The sequence below is a fragment of the Lytechinus variegatus genome, chromosome 9 (genome assembly GCF_018143015.1).
Source record: "Lytechinus variegatus isolate NC3 chromosome 9, Lvar_3.0, whole genome shotgun sequence".
In the NCBI taxonomy this organism is placed as follows: Eukaryota; Metazoa; Echinodermata; class Echinoidea; order Temnopleuroida; family Toxopneustidae; genus Lytechinus; species Lytechinus variegatus.
The window spans coordinates 4198474-4216310 of record NC_054748.1 but is presented as its reverse complement, the minus strand read 5'-3'; the positions used below and the strand labels follow the sequence as shown (position 1 = coordinate 4216310).

At 38.5% G+C, this 17837-nt stretch overlaps 2 protein-coding genes across 2 annotated transcripts; both read right to left on the bottom strand.

The window, feature by feature from the left end:
- Positions 1–1332: 1332 nt before the first annotated feature.
- On the bottom strand, positions 1333–6130 carry LOC121421221 (ankyrin repeat domain-containing protein 50-like). Its single transcript, XM_041615882.1, has 6 exons — positions 6096–6130; positions 5238–5415; positions 4688–4991; positions 2925–4321; positions 1701–1858; positions 1333–1429 (listed from the first exon to the last, which is right to left on the bottom strand). The coding sequence occupies exons 1-6, from the start codon at positions 6128–6130 to the stop codon at positions 1333–1335; spliced, it is 2169 nt and encodes a 722-aa protein (XP_041471816.1).
- Positions 6131–6289: 159 nt separating this feature from the next.
- Positions 6290–9472, bottom strand: LOC121421220 (ankyrin repeat domain-containing protein 29-like). Its single transcript, XM_041615881.1, has 5 exons — positions 9396–9472; positions 8604–8880; positions 8109–8228; positions 7686–7826; positions 6290–6346 (listed from the first exon to the last, which is right to left on the bottom strand). The coding sequence occupies exons 1-5, from the start codon at positions 9470–9472 to the stop codon at positions 6290–6292; spliced, it is 672 nt and encodes a 223-aa protein (XP_041471815.1).
- Between the last annotated feature and the right edge of the window lie 8365 nt (positions 9473–17837).

The window sequence follows — 17837 nt, the reverse complement described above, 5'->3', positions numbered from 1 at the left end:
ACTTTCCCAGAAATGGGGATTAGATTTAATTTCCGGGGGGACCACTTCCATTGATGAGTGGATACCAGGCGCGACCATGGTGTTTCGAAAAGCACCTAAACAATGGAAGTAAGTCTTTTCCAGATTATGAAAATGCATCTCGTAATAAGTATTTGGGTTGTGACACCTTACAAGTATTGGATATATATCCCCTTTTTCAGCATTTTAAACATCGTTTTGACACCCTTATAACGTTACATAGGCCTATACGTAACGTACTTGCCCACTCTGTCCCCTTTTACGCGTGGTCTCTCCTGGTATCCACTAATCAATTGAAGTGGGCCCCCTGGGCGGCCTCTCGAGCTCTAGGAGGAGTTAAATGTGGCTTTGGAAAGTCGTCCTCAGTCGGATATATTGCTGTTACCATAGTAGCAACAAGAATTTTGCACACGAAACGCATAGTGAATGTTTCCGTCGCAGATGCGAAACGACACAAAAAAAAATCTCATCTAGCATTGCAGGACAGAGTTTTACGACCATGATGACGGGCCCAAAAAGTCCCTTCCAAAATTAACTACCGTTGTAAATTAGCGTGCGCATACTCAAACGAAAGGTCGGGATTAAGCGGCCGCAGAGCGCTGTCCGACCCTCGCCTCTCCGCGAGCGCACCTGGCGGAGGCCGCGCTAGCTGCATCATGCCCGCATGCCCGTTCCATAGGGATGCATTTGCACGTACTCACACGCTGGCGATCCGTTCCAAGGACCCCCGTTTTCACAAACATTTAGTTCCGAAGCCCGTTCCGAGGACCCTCCTTTTTTAATGAGCCCGCTCCAAGGCCCCCGTTTAATGTCTCGCCCGCGGCACACCCCTACAACCTTTTTGGTCGAGTGTCCCCCCCCCCCGGGGCGTTCCCCCTCCCGCACAAAGCATGGAAGGTCCGAAGTTTTCTTCAAATTGTTCCTTGTCTGCTCCCGCCCCTCTTACATTTTATGCCTGTTATGGGGGGGCAAATAATCCCCGGTAACTAAATTTAGAATCAGTGGCGTTGCAACGATTTCATTTTAGGGGCGGTGGTGAGCACGCGAATCGTAAAAAAACACATACTGCGCACAGAAAACGGCTTGCAAAGGGGGGGGGGGGTGCAGGGAGGGGGTGTTTTCACTACTTTCAGTATGAACTTACGTTGTCTAATTTCATTGACACTACTTAATCATTAAAAATGATGGGGCTTACATGTATCAATAGATGAACAAAAGCAGTGCAAAGAACCCGCGTCGTTGTATTTGTTAGATATAAAGAAACGACCACTGAACGCGATTGTAAAGGGGTTTTTTGGGGGGGAAATTGGAATCTCATGGAGGTTCTTGATAGAGTGGGGGTCCTTCTTCTGGGAGGGGTACCCCTCGGTCAGTGGGAGTATAATGGTTTTTTGGTTGCATAGTCTTAGCACTGGAACATGAAGATTATCTGATATAGAGTAAGAGTGAAAACTCTTTTTAAAGCAATAAAACATGATAAACCTAATAATTGTTTCTATTGTCGTTATCATTCACCATTTTTTATCATCACGACTTGATATAAAATAAGTTGTCGAAAATATTTTTAATCTTTTATAGGAATTTTCAGGTCTGCGATTTTGTATATGAATTGTGTATAGAATAATTTAATGCATGTATGTACATAAGGTTTCACAAATAAGAATTTTAGTATGAAAAATTACCTTGACAATATCATCTGTCTGACCACTTCATCCTTGGCATAATGGATTGGGAGTTTACCTGACTTATCTTCCACATCTATCTTGGCTCCGTTGTCAAGGAGATAGAACACTAGGGCTTTCTCAGGAGCAAATTCTCCGCCGTAAAATTCATCAGAAATCTGAAACATACCAGAAATATGCCCCAAGCTCAAGCCACCAGACATAATATAAGCTTAAATAAGTAAACACACTAGAGTTCGTTTTAAAGAGTACTGAAACATTTTTTGAAAATATATTGTGTCATTTGAAATATTTTTCTTTCATTTTTTTTGTCGATATCTAATTCTTAATCGTTATTTTCGGGAGGGGTTAGTTGGGGTATCATACATAATTAAGAGATGAAGGGGGAAAAAACTCTTGCACCTTCCCAAAGAAAAATCAATCTATGAATAAGTATATAAAAATTACACTCACACACCCGCATAAACCAAGTTACGTGGCTTGGAAAGTTGAGATCAATTACAAGTTCTAGAAAGAATTATGGATACCCCGGGGGGATCCGTTCCTCAAAAAAGCGAAGGTTTATGATAGATAACGTTGATTATCGTATTAAATAATGAAACTGTATAGCTTGATCATCTTGTACATGGTTTTTTTTTTCGTACGCTGACAATGTTGAATGATACTCACCTTTCTTAGTGTGTCACTATATTGCACTTTTCTCTCCGTCCTGTCGCAAAGTTTGATTGCTTCATGAAGACACATCTGACCGTCTGCTGACTGGACATTGAGATCCGCTCCTCGATTGACTAGATACTCAACAACAAATGTATGGCCCTCTTGTATCGCATGATGAAAATAACTGTTGATGACCTGGGCAGAAATCGTATTCAAAATGTCTTCTTAACCGTATGGAATAATGAATAGAATATTCAATGATATTTCTTTTCTATTTGAAAATTCAAATCATTTAGGGCATGAAAACTCTACTATTCTATTATCATTATCTTGTGTTTCCTATTTTTTTGTCATCTGTTTGATGTTTTAATCTAAGTTTGAATTTTAATGTTGTGTTCAATGTTTAGTTGTTGTGTTTGATGAACTAGTTCTGTTTCAATCCTGGTTAAAAAATCAAAACGATGGAGTAAGTTTGGTTAAATCAGGTGATTAGAGGTGCTAAACAAAATATTAAACTGCTTATTATGCATCAAAATAGAGAATACGTTATCAGTATAAAGAGCTTACCTCGGATGGGGAACACGTGGCTAGAATCCCAGCGATTTGTTCATATCCAAACCGCAAAGACAGTCCTAGGGGGGTCGTTCCGTGGATGCCGTCTAGTTCAGGACGTGCTCCTGGTGCCAAGGAAACGGGAACGATATTTGGGCGACCATCCTGCACAGTAGAGAGTAATTTTGCACAATCATCAGCGATTCCCCTGTCGGCTTTAGCTCCTTTGCCTATCAGGTATTCAATGACTTCAACATGGCTATTCTGGACAGCAAACAGCAGTGAAGTGTGACCATCATTATCTTCTATATTCACCTCAGCTCTTTGGTTAACAAGATGCATGGTAACACCAAGGTGTCCATTCGCAGCTGCAAGATGTAAAGAAGTCAAACCAGTCTTATCTCCTCTATTCACTTTAGCTCCTTGACTGATGAGATATTTAGTTATATCTAGATAACCATTCTCACACCCAAAATGTAATGCAGTTCGTCCAGTGTCATGTTGAATATTAACTTCAGCACCTTCACTAATGAGATATTTGGTGATATCATGGCAGCCATTCACAGCAGCGATGTGCAATGCAGTCCAGCCAGTATTATCCACTTTATTCAAACTAGCTCCTTGACTAACGAGGTATTTGATGGCATGAATATGACCACTGTTGACTGCACTGTGTAATGCACTCCAATCAGTTCTATCACCTTTATTCACATCTGTACCATGACTGATGAGATATTTAGTGACACCAAGATGGCCTTTCTCAACAGCAATGTGTAAAGCAGTCCAAGCTGTAGTATCCCCTTTATTCACATCAGCTCCTTGATTGATGAGGTATTTCATGACACCTAAATGCCCATTCTGCACCGTAAGGTGTAATGCAGTTCTACCACGCTTCCCCTCTTCATTTACCTCAACCCCTTTACTAATAAGGTATGATGTGAAATCAATATGTCCATTCTCTGCTGCAAAATGTAATGCAGTCTGACCTGTAACCTCCCTTTTGCTCATATCAGCTCCTTTGGTGATGAGATATGTGGCGACTTCAACATGCCCCTTCCTAGCTGCATAATGTAATGCAGTCCAACCGGTATTGTTCCCTCTATTCACTTCACCTCCTTGACTGATGACATGTTTGATGACATCGAAATGGCCATTGTAAGCTGCAATGTGAAGTGGAGTACAACTTGTCCTATCCCCTCTATTCACTTCAGCTCCCAGGCTGATGAGATGTTTAGTGATATCAAGATTACCATTTTCTGCTGGAAAGTGTAGTGCAGTCCTACCAGTATTATCCTCTCTGTTTACATCAGCTTTTTGACTGATAAGATGTTTAGTGACATCAAGATGACCATTCTGAGCTGCTTTGTGTAATGCAGTGATACCATTATCATTCCCTTTGTTCACATCAGCTCCTTGAATGATGAGATGTTTGGTAACATCAAGATGACCATTCCGAGCTGCCATGTGTAATGCAGTCCAACCATCTGTTTGCTCTCTATTCACTTCAGCTCCTTGACTGATGAGATGTTTGGTGACATCAAGATGACCATTCTGAGATGCAATGTGTAATGCAGTGCTACCATTATCATTCCCTTTGTTCACATCAGCTCCTTGAATGATGAGATGTTTGGTAACATCAAGATGACCATTCCGAGCTGCCATGTGTAATGCAGTCCAACCATCTGTTTGCTCTCTATTCACTTCAGCTCCTTGACTGATGAGATGTTTGGTGACATCAAGATGACCATTCTGAGATGCAATGTGTAATGCAGTACTACCATCTTTCTCCTGTCTATTCACATCAGCTCCTTGACTGATGAGATGTTTAATGACATCAAGATGGCCATTATCAGCTGCCACGTATAATGCAGTCCAACCAACTTTTTCCTCTCTATTCACTTCAGCTCCTTGACTGATGAGATGTTTGATGACATCAAGATGACCATTCTGAGCTGCAATGTATAATGCAGTACTACCATTATAATTCCCTTTATTCACATCAGCTCCGTGACTGATGAGATGTTTGGTGACATCAAGATGACCATTCTGAGATGCAATGTGTAATGCAGTCCAACCATCTTTTTCCTCTCTATTTACTTCAGCTCCTTGACTGATGAGATGTTTGGTGACATCAAGATGACCATTCTGAGCTGCAATGTATAATGCAGTCCAACCATCTTTTTCCTCTCTATTCATATCAGCTCTTTGACTGATGAGATGTTTGGTGACATCAAGATGACCATTCTGAGATGCAATGTGTAATGCAGTCCAACCATCTTTTTGCTCTCTATTTACTTCAGCTCCTTGACTGATGAGATGTTTGGTGACATCAAGATGACCATTCTGAGCTGCAATGTATAATGCAGTACTACCATTATAATTCCCTTTATTCACATCAGCTCCTTGACTAATGAGATGTTTGGTGACATCAAGATGACCATTCTGAGCTGCAATGTGTAATACAGTACTACCATCTTTTTCCTGTCTATTCACATCAGCTCCTTGACTGATAAGATGTTTATTGACATCAAGATGACCATTCTGAGCTGCAATGTGTAATGCAGTACTACCATCTTTTTCCTCTCTATTTACTTCAGCTCCTTGACTGATGAGTTGTTTGGTGACATCAAGATGACCATTCTGAGCTGCAATGTATAATGCAGTACTACCATCTTTTTCCTCTCTATTCACTTCAGCTCCTTGACTGATGAGATGTTTGATGACATCAAGATGACCATTCTGAGCTGCAATGTATAATGCAGTACTACCATTATAATTCCCTTTATTCACATCAGCTCCTTGACTGATGAGATGTTTGGTGACATCAAGATGACCATTCTGAGATGCAATGTGTAATGCAGTCCAACCATCTTTTTCCTCTCTATTTACTTCAGCTCCTTGACTGATGAGATGTTTGGTGACATCAAGATGACCATTCTGAGCTGCAATGTATAATGCAGTCCAACCATCTTTTTCCTCTCTATTCATATCAGCTCTTTGACTGATGAGATGTTTGGTGACATCAAGATGACCATTCTGAGATGCAATGTGTAATGCAGTCCAACCATCTTTTTGCTCTCTATTTACTTCAGCTCCTTGACTGATGAGATGTTTGGTGACATCAAGATGACCATTCTGAGCTGCAATGTATAATGCAGTACTACCATCTTTTTGCTCTCTATTCACATCAGCTCTTTGACTGATGAGATGTTTGGTGACATCAAGATGACCATTCTGAGATGCAATGTGTAATGCAGTCCAACCATCTTTTTGCTCTCTATTTACTTCAGCTCCTTGACTGATGAGATGTTTGGTGACATCAAGATGACCATTCTGAGCTGCAATGTATAATGCAGTACTACCATTATAATTCCCTTTATTCACATCAGCTCCTTGACTAATGAGATGTTTGGTGACATCAAGATGACCATTCTGAGCTGCAATGTGTAATACAGTACTACCATCTTTTTCCTGTCTATTCACATCAGCTCCTTGACTGATAAGATGTTTATTGACATCAAGATGACCATTCTGAGCTGCAATGTGTAATGCAGTACTACCATCTTTTTCCTCTCTATTTACTTCAGCTCCTTGACTGATGAGTTGTTTGGTGACATCAAGATGACCATTCTGAGCTGCAATGTATAATGCAGTACTACCATTATTAATCCCTTTATTTACATCAGCTCCTTGACTGATGAGATGTTCGGTGACATCAAGATGACCATTCTGAGCTGCAATGTGTAATGCAGTCAAACCATCGTTTTCCTCTCTATTCACTTCAGCTCCTTGACTGATGAGTTGTTTAATGACATCAAGATGACCATTCTGAGCTGCAATGTGTAATGCAGTCCAACCATCTTTTTCCTCTCTCCTCACTTCAGCTCTTTGACTGATGAGATGTTTGGTGACATCAAGATGACCATTCTGAGATGCAATGTGTAATGCAGTCCAACCATCTTTTTCCTCTCTATTTACTTCAGCTCCTTGACTGATGAGATGTTTGGTGACATCAAGATGACCATTCTGAGATGCAATGTGTAATGCAGTCAAACCATCGTTTTCCTCTCTATTCACTTCAGCTCCTTGACTGATGAGTTGTTTAATGACATCAAGATGACCATTCTGAGCTGCAATGTGTAATGCAGTCCAACCATCTTTTTCCTCTCTCCTCACTTCAGCTCTTTGACTGATGAGATGTTTGGTGACATCAAGATGACCATTCTGAGATGCAATGTGTAATGCAGTCAAACCATCTTTTTCCTCTCTATTTACTTCAGCTCCTTGACTGATGAGATGTTTGGTGACATCAAGATGACCATTCTGAGATGCAATGTGTAATGCAGTCCAACCATCTTTTTCCTCTCTATTTACTTCAGCTCCTTGACTGATGAGATGTTTGGTGACATCAAGATGACCATTCTGAGATGCAATGTGTAATGCAGTCCAACCATCTTTTTCCTCTCTATTTACTTCAGCTCCTTGACTGATGAGATGTTTGGTGACATCAAGATGACCATTCTGAGCTGCAATGTATAATGCAGTACAACCATTATAATTCCCTTTATTCACATCAGCTCCGTGACTGATGAGATGTTTGGTGACATCAAGATGACCATTCTGAGATGCAATGTGTAATGCAGTCAAACCATCTTTTTCCTCTCTATTTACTTCAGCTCCTTGACTGATGAGTTGTTTGGTGACATCAAGATGACCATTCTGAGATGCAATGTGTAATGCAGTCCAACCATCTTTTTCCTCTCTATTTACTTCAGCTCCTTGACTGATGAGATGTTTTGTGACATCAAGATGACCATTCTGAGCTGCAATGTATAATGCAGTACAACCATTATAATTCCCTTTATTCACATCAGCTCCGTGACTGATGAGATGTTTGGTGACATCAAGGTGACCATTCTGAGATGCAATGTGTAATGCAGTCCAACCATCTTTCTCCTCTCTATTCACTTCAGCTCCTTGACTGATGAGATGTTTGGTGACATCAAGATGACCATTCTGAGCTGCAATGTATAATGCAGTACAACCATTATAATTCCCTTTATTCACATCAGCTCCGTGACTGATGAGATGTTTGGTGACATCAAGGTGACCATTCTGAGATGCAATGTGTAATGCAGTCCAACCATCTTTCTCCTCTCTATTCACTTCAGCTCCTTGACTGATGAGATGTTTGGTGACATCAAGATGACCATTCTGAGCTGCAATGTATAATGCAGTACTACCATTATAATTCCCTTTATTCACATCAGCTCCTTGACTGATGAGATGTTTGGTGACATCAAGATGACCATTCTGAGATGCAATGTGTAATGCAGTCCAACCATCTTTTTCCTCTCTATTTACTTCAGCTCCTTGACTGATGAGATGTTTGGTGACATCAAGATGACCATTCTGAGATGCAATGTGTAATGCAGTCCAACCATCTTTTTCCTCTCTATTTACTTCAGCTCCTTGACTGATGAGATGTTTGGTGACATCAAGATGACCATTCTGAGCTGCAATGTATAATGCAGTACAACCATTATAATTCCCTTTATTCACATCAGCTCCGTGACTGATGAGATGTTTGGTGACATCAAGATGACCATTCTGAGATGCAATGTGTAATGCAGTCCAACCATCTTTTTCCTCTCTATTTACTTCAGCTCCTTGACTGATGAGATGTTTTGTGACATCAAGATGACCATTCTGAGCTGCAATGTATAATGCAGTACTACCATTATAATTCCCTTTATTCACATCAGCTCCTTGACTGATGAGATGTTTGGTGACATCAAGATGACCATTCTGAGCTGCAATGTATAATGCAGTACAACCATTATAATTCCCTTTATTCACATCAGCTCCTTGACTGATGAGATGTTTGGTGACATCAAGGTGACCATTCTGAGATGCAATGTGTAATGCAGTACTACCATCTTTCTCCTCTCTATTCACTTCAGCTCCTTGACTGATGAGATGTTTGGTGACATCAAGATGACCATTCTGAGCTGCAATGTATAATGCAGTACTACCATTATAATTCCTTTTATTCACATCAGCTCCGTGACTGATGAGATGTTTGGTGACATCAAGATGACCATTCTGAGCTGCAATGTATAATGCAGTACTACCATTATAATTCCCTTTATTCACATCAGCTCCTTGACTGATGAGATGTTTGGTGACATCAAGATGACCATTCTGAGCTGCAATGTATAATGCAGTACTACCATTATTAATCCCTTTATTTACATCAGCTCCTTGACTGATGAGATATTCGGTGACATCAAGATGACCATTCTGAGCTGCAATGCATAATGCAGTCAAACCATCGTTTTTCTCTCTATTCACTTCAGCTCCTTGAATGATGAGTTGTTTAATGACATCAAGATGACCATTCAGAGCTGCATAGTGTAATGCAGTCCAGCCACAGTCATCCCCTTTATTCATGTCAGCTCCATGAGTGGCAACTATTTTCATTACCTTAAGAAGTCCCTGTGAGGCAGCGAGATGTAAGGGTGTTTGCCCCTCTGAGGTAGTCTTTTCGACATCAGCTCCATGTTTGATGAGATACTGAATAATATCCCTTTGGTCGTTCTCTACTGCAATATGTAAACACGTGTATCCATCTTGGTCTGCCTCGTTTATGTTGGCACCATGTTTGATCAGTTGTTTTACCTCTTTAATCTTTCCCTTCGATACCGCTTTTTGTAATTTTTTAAACACGTCATCCATAGTGCCAAATTACTGGTCCTGCTGCTGTTCAGCCTGAATCATCTCTTTTATATATAGCTGCAAAATGAGCCTTTATTAAGAATCTAGAACTTCATTATTTGCCATTGTATGCAGGTTAATTTAAGCTGTCTTCGCGTCGTTCCTTGAGAGATGAATGTTGAAAATGAAGTGAATCTTCTGAATGTGTGAACCGCTCTGTGTATTTTAACGTTGTGAATCCCTTTTTTCGTAAATGCGAAAGAAATACATCTCTCAGAATAGCAGAATCATGCAGTTCATCGGTGCATTGTTGCCACCATCCACATGATGTTTTCAACTATTCATACCGTGTTACCAAAGCGTGTCGATGTTACATTGTGTACTGTAGAGAATATAATATCCAGAAGTTATGACATTTACCGACTACCCTTATGTTATTGGTTTATAGTGACAAGAAGAGAATTGTAACTGAAAAGTGTTGTTAATTCTCTTAAAATATGAAGCATTTGAGATATGACTTCAAATAAGACAATGCCTCCGTGCCAGTGGTGTAACTACGGGAGGCATGGGGGCACCCCCCCCCCTCTCCCCATCGGCTGGCAAAAAATGGGGGAGTGAGAAAAAGAGAGAGAAAGGAAGAGATACTTAGTGAGGAAGAATTAATTATTGTTTACTAAAATGTTATATTGTATTATACTATGCAAAGTTTTTTTCACATACATGTACGAAGCATTTTTTCATAACTTTATGAAACATAATTTGCTCAGGGCCTATGTTTTCATTGTTCCTGGTGCTTGCATTGTCTGTTTAACGAGATATATAATCCTGTTGTACTAAAACCTCTCGTTTTCAAGTCAATATACAGTACACCAAATATATTGCTTTATATTGTGACATATGCTTCTTTTTCATGACTACCTAAAGTGACTGCTCCATTTTGAGGTCTTAATATATATTTCCTGTCCGTTCTTACGTTCACCAAAGTGGATTGATGAGATATCAAGTCCTTAAAGTGTCCCTTTTTCTGATCTGAATATAAAAAAGTTTCAGTTCCCGCTTCGCGCTCGCATCATTTGGTTAGTGAAATACGTACATGTATGGTCTTCGTGAATTTCGACGGTTCTAGGACAATTACCCCCAAGACAATTACCCCCGGACAATTACCCCCCGAGGACAATTACCCCCGGACAATTACCCCCCGGACAACTACCCCTCGGACAACTACCCCCGGACAACTACCCCGGACAATTACCCCCCGGACAACTACCCCCGGACAATTACCCCCGGACAACTACCCCCTGGACAATTACCCCCCCCCCCCCGAACAATTACCCCCTGGACAACTACCTCCCGGACAATTACCCCCCGGACAATTACCCACCGGACGACTACCCCCCGTACAATTACCCCCAGGACAATAACCCCCTAGACAAAGGGAGTGCACAGAGTCAGGGATCCAGGGGGCTGAGGGGCCTGCCCCCTATTGGCGGAGCAAAAAGATGAAGAAAAAGGGGGAAAGAAAGAAAAAAAAAGATTGGGAAAGAAAGGAGGGAAAAGAAGAGGTAAAATCAGATGAGGGAGACGAGTGAAAAAAAAAGGTCAGGGGAAGACTTGAAAAATGATTAAAAAATATATTTTGCACTTGCGTCGCGCTTACATAGCCTGTTTGATGAGGCTGATATGTAGCTTAAAAAATAAGTTTTGGAGTCGATATACAAAGCATATATCAGCTCGGACATTATTCATTTTTTTTATTTACAATTTGATTTTTTAAGTGATCTTTTTAATGTCCGTTTTATGGTGTGAATGTAACTTGCAGCTTGCATGCGCTATGCGCTCGCATAATTTCATTTGCCAAATTATATAACAAACTACTTAAAACCCCCTTTTATGACAGTTTACCAAAAATTTCGTCGCACGATTTGCGCTCGCATTTTTGTTAAAAATATATCAACTCACTAATACTATTCATGATTAGAAAAGTGCTTAAAATATCCAGTTTTCAGGCCTCAGTGTCAAGACATTTCACTCACTCATTAGGCTTATTACATTAATAAATATGATAATAAAATTTTCATGAATTCTTAATGAATAAATTGTTCCTTTTCAGAAAAGAATATCGACAATATCACAGTTTCATATGTTTCATATCGCGCTTAGGAAGAGGAATAAGAAAGATGTTACCAGTTTCATATGATGACAAAATGTCCTTAGACCTAGAATGTCCAGGTCCTAGGTCAAAATACTAATGAAGATATCAGCTTGCGCTTCACGCTCGCATCATTTTATTAAGTGCTTTCCACATCCACTTCACCATTTTCATACCAGAATATCAAGTATTTTCCGCTCGCGCTTCGCGCTCGCATGATTAATTTCCGTGATAAATATATCAGAATGCCCAGATTCTAAAACACGCGCACTACATTGGAATATGCAGCTTCATCTTTATTCAAAACGTGCTAAAATTGTCTAGTTTCAGATCAGATCGCGCTTTGCGCTCGCATAATTAATGTAGGAAAAAAAAAAATTACCCATCCTTTTTCATGATTTACAAGACATGATTAAAGTGTCCCATTTTTAGGTCTGAAATCTCATCTTTTTCTAATCGCGCTTGGCGTTCGCATCAATTGTTTGGTTTTATATCTATACTGTTAATGATTACAAAAAGTGCTAAAATGTCCTTCTTTTTAGGTCAGAATTTCACCAGAAATTCAGCTCGCGCTTCGCGCTCACATTAGTTAATAGTTGATATACGTATCGTTTTAATGGCTAACTGCAAAACATTCTTAACAGACCCCTTTTTGATCAAGCCAGAAACCATATTAAAAGTTTCTGCTCGCGCTTAGCGCTCGCAGTAATTATCTATATAGTTACATACGCATCTTGTTCAGCTTCACAAACATTGCCCAGAATCGTAAATTTTCAGGTGAAAATATATATTATTATTATTTATTATTACTTTTTATTTGTACTGCGCTTTTCCCATCAGGCCATAACCGCTTACGATGAACAATGAATTAACTAAATGTAATATTTTATCAACTACAAAGTACGAAAGAGATTTTGAGTATTTCGCGCTCGCACTATTTAAATAGGGCTTATAAGATAATTACACTTTTTATGTTGTTTTATAAGAATAAAGCGTAGAAATGACTAATACGACATCGGCGTTTTGACCCCCCCCCCCCCCCACCCTCACCGCCCTTATTTTTCACGACCAAGAAAAACAGAGAAAAGCAAAGAGATGAGAGTGAAAAATAGGCCTATCATTTTCGAAAAATGTTATGTCAAAATCTATCAAAAACTTTGATTTTTGTTGAAATTTTTGCTCGCTCGCTTCGCTCAAAACTTCTTAAGTTTTACATGATACGCTGTATTGAGCCCCCTCCAAAGTTTCGGCCCATTACTCCACAGGGACAACCCCTTCAAAAAAACAAATTAAAATCAACTTTGAGCGGCCGATCTGGGTAAATATGGGTGACAAAAAATTTCGCCCCCCCCCCCATTGGCAAGAGCTTGATTCGCCCCGACCATCTAGAAATCTTTATGAAACCCAGAATTCGATCATAATTTGTATGTCACCATAGCATAAGATCATTCGTTTGGCAATCTTCGCAGTGGCGTAGTATGGGGGCCAGAGGGGTACGTGCCCCTCCCTGAGACTTGGTTTGCCCCCGAAAAAAATTGACGGAGCAAAAAAGGGGGAGAAAGAAAAAAAGGGGGAAAGGTAGAAGAAAAAGAAGAGGAAAATGAAAGGAAGAACAGGATTGAATAATATAATGTGAAGGGAAGACTTTCTTTTCATGTCACTTTATAAAATTTTCGCTCACGCTTCCCGCTCGCATTGCCTTTTCGATGAGATTCATATCTTGCTCAATATAAGCTGATATGGAGCTTTAAATATCAAGTTTTAAAGTCAATATAGAAAACGTATTTCATCGAATATCGAGCTTTATTATTTTTAAATTTACAAATTGATTTTTCAAGTGCTCTGTAAAATGTCCGTTTTATGGTCTAACTATTAATATTTTCAGCTCACGCTGCTCGGTCGCATTATATGATTTGCATAGGCCTACTTTTTCATAAATTCTTACAAACAGTCTTTTTTGTATACTGCTATGATTGTCAATTTGTATAGAAAAAACACTGTATTTGATTATGTCATAATGTTTACAATTTCGTAATTTTAGTTATTAATTTCCTTCTTTAATGTTTAATTGCTTCACCCAAGAATAGTACACACAAAAACACCTTGTAATTTTACCATTTAGGGCCTAAATGGTAAAATTACAAGGTGTTCTTGTGTGTGTTATTATCTTTGCATATTTTTTTAAGCTTACTGTATTAAGTCATAAAGCCACATGTGCTGCACTCAACCCAGGTGAGGTAAATGGGTACCTGGCAGGAATTTATTCCTTGAAACGCAGCGCGCGTAACAGCTGCACTGCTAAAGCCAGGGTAATTATGCTGCATATATTGTAGAGCACTTGGAGACTTCTGACAAAGTAAGTGTTAAGTGCTATATAAGCAAGCATAATTATTATTATTCTGGAATGTGCACCGATTGTTTCATAATTCTTAGCTACTTGTTAGTTGAATTGTTTTGAAATAACAGGTTTATAGGTCCTACTTGACAGTGTTAGTGTTGATAGTTGCGTTATCGATATTTCTACCTATGAAGGTGTCTTTTTTTACGTTTTATCTATTTGTCTCAGTGGCGTAGACAGGTCCTTAGACCTGGGGCGGGGGGTGATCCCTAGCTGGGTCATACTTTATATATATATATATATATATATATATATATATATAATATATATATATCTAAGCTACATCTACGTATTTGTACTATGTTTATATATTTATAGTCCTGAGGAAGATCATGCATTGATCGAAAGCTTGCTTAAATGGAGAAGCAAGGAGCAACGACCACTTCGTAGTCATTTTTCCTCTATATCTATATATAAATATAATATATATATATATATATATATATTATACATTTATATATAGATATATATATATAGATATATATATATATATATATATATATATATATATATATATATATATATATATATATATATATATATATATATATATATAATTAATATATAAATATAAAGAATGAAGGAGATAACGTACTCGATAAAAACAAAATATCATGGGCCAAAGCAGACGAGTTAAAGATAACAAAATAACACGATCTGCCTCATGGATTATCTCGTGTGTCTTTTAATCACTTTGCTTTCAGCACTAAACAGGGCATCCAGTATTAAACAAACTTCCTTGCACATTTTTCATGGCAGTAATCTTTTGTTTGATTAATGACAATGAGTAAAGATGATCATAAGAGAAATGTCATTTGTCGGATGTCTAGTTATCATCTTGGTCATGACAGTCCTGCTAAACATGATCTAGAATAACTAGTATTCCTTATTTTACTAGTATAGTAGTATACTCTTTTAAAAGTAGCGATATTGTTAATGATCAAACGAATGAATCAACAACTAAAGGAATAAACAAATAAACAGCCAAATAACTAAAAAATATCAATTACAATTATAGTAATAGGGGTAAAATAAAAAAAGCTCAACATTATATTTCTTATCCACGTGCAGATATGCGGACACTAAAATGATAAGCACACTCTGTTTAAAATTACCATGATTACAAAGGCTTGATTGAATTAAGTATGGAAATGAAATAAACCTCACCGGTTTGTCGGAAGTAAACTGTATAGATAGTAACTTGTTATAATTTCGATTCATTTCTTATTATGTACCTTGTTATGATGATTATGATAAAAACATAGGTAAGGAAATGTAACAGTTTATAACCTTCAAACCTAGAAGACTGCGCACGTACAGAAATCACTGGTATAAGTAATTCCAAAATACATTGCGCCAAAAATATTGAGTGAAAAAAAAAACTCGGATATCACTGAGGCCATCCAAAATTTGCACTTTCATTCCAAAATCATTCATTTACTAATTCGCTCCTTAGAGACTGAAAATTTTCACCTTTCCTTTGCAAAGTAGGGGTTAAGGACATGGCCAGCAGGGAAAAGGGTCAGTGTATGTGTATAGGTAATTTCTTATTAATTCGTTTGAACAGTGTCAATGTGTTATGAAAGCAATTGCTGGGTGATTAAGCGACACTTTCTTAAATCTGTAATGAAATATTTTGAACTTATCTCATTTGCAAATACATAATTATTATAAGGAAATGTACTTGGTGAAACTCTGAATAACGATCCTTAAATGTATATGACGACGCAAGACAGTTGTTATTACTTAAAACTTGCAAGTTGTAAATGCATATAAGATGATTGACTCTGAATAAAAGTCAAATTTTGATCATGTTTGTCATTGCTGTACGTTATGATTATTACTGCTATTATTATTGATTGATTTTAACTAGCATTCATTGCTTTATTACTGTATAGTTTTGCTTCTTCCCCCACAGAAACCTGGGGGGATGATTGTACACACCATCCCCCACCTAAAATTCTGGGGGGATGCATCCCCCCATCCCCCCGCTATCTACGCCCCTGATTTGCCTGATTTCTTTCCTGAAATTAAACCCAAAATAAATATTTTTAAAAATCAGATCAGTTGGAATCAGAAATATTCAGCATTTATGATTATTATGACTAATCGTGTTGAATCTTTCTATGAAAACTTAGTATGAGGGCCATTTTACATAATATCTGATGTATATATGCATAGCCAAACGAGAGGTTTCAGGTAGAACCCCCCCCCCCCCCCCTTTCATGATGCAGTCAAGGCGCCGCTAAACAAAAAAGGAAAAAAGAAGAAAGTGAGAGAACAGGAGAAAGACCAATATAAAAGAGAAAGAGAAAAGTAAAAAGTTATTAACGTAAGATCAAATATGAAATATTTTGAAAACCTGTGACACCGACCAAAACTTACAATAGGTCCCGCTTAATTGTAACCTTGATGCTGGAGAGAAGGTGGGATTTTCTGGGGGTAATTGTCCGGGGGTAATTGTCCAGGGGGTAATTGATCGGGGGTAATTGATCGGGGGTAATTGTCCGGGGGTAATTGTCCGGGGGTAATTGTCTGGGGGGTAATTGTCCGGGGGTAATTGTCCGGGGGTATTTGTCCGGGGGTAATTGTCCGGGGGGTATTTGTCTGGGGGTATTTGTCCGGGGGGTAATTGTCCGGGGGATAATTGCCCGGGGGGTAATTGTCCTCGGGGGTAATTGTCCTCAGGGGGTAATTGTCCGGGGGGTAGTTGTCCTGATCCCAATTTCGACAAACCTTAGAATGCCCTCTTCACGTCTGAATTTCCTAAATTTTAAGCTCGCGCTTCGCGTTTGCAATACTTGATTAGAGAGATGCGTATGATGATCATGATTACAATAACTACAATTGTTTCATGTGCTTAGATGTAATTCTAACAAAATCAGCAAGTGCTTGGCACTCACATTATATTACTTTGGTGAGATGGGAATACTCTCAATGGATTTCTTTAAAAAATAGTCCTTTAAAACAAACCTGTTTGGGGTTACTATATCCACAAATTTCAGGTCGCGCTTCGCGCTCGCATCATTTAGTTAGTGAAATACGTATGGTCTTCGTGAATTTCGACAAACCTTGAAATGCCCCTCTTCAGGTCTGAATTTCCTAAATTAATAGCTCGCGCTTTGCGCTCGCAATATTTGATTAGTGAGGTGCGTATGTTAATCATGATTACTATGACTACATTTTTTTTCATGTTTTTAGATGGCATTGTAACAAAATCAGCAAGCACTTGGCACTAGCTTTAGGTGACTATGGTAAATTATGTATACTTTTAATGGATTCCTAAAATATAGTCCTTATAATTACCCTGTTTGGGGTCAATATTTACAAAAATTTCAGCTCGCGCTTCACGCTCACATTATTTTTAGCGAGACACGTACGTATCATGATTACAAAACAAAGCTAATAATGTCCCTTTTAGGTCTGAATATATTTTGAAAAATTCAAACTTATCCTTTATTGCAGGGGAGGATTTAAATTTTCCTCACAAAATTGAAATATAGTTGTCCATTTTAAATGATTTCAGAATGCAAATTTACGATATCAAAATCAGTGTCAAGGTAGACATGATAAATTTTTTTGTCTGGATTAAATTTGCATAATTTGCACAATATTATGCAAATATGTAGTTGCAAACTCGAAAAAAACATATAATCAATATCGG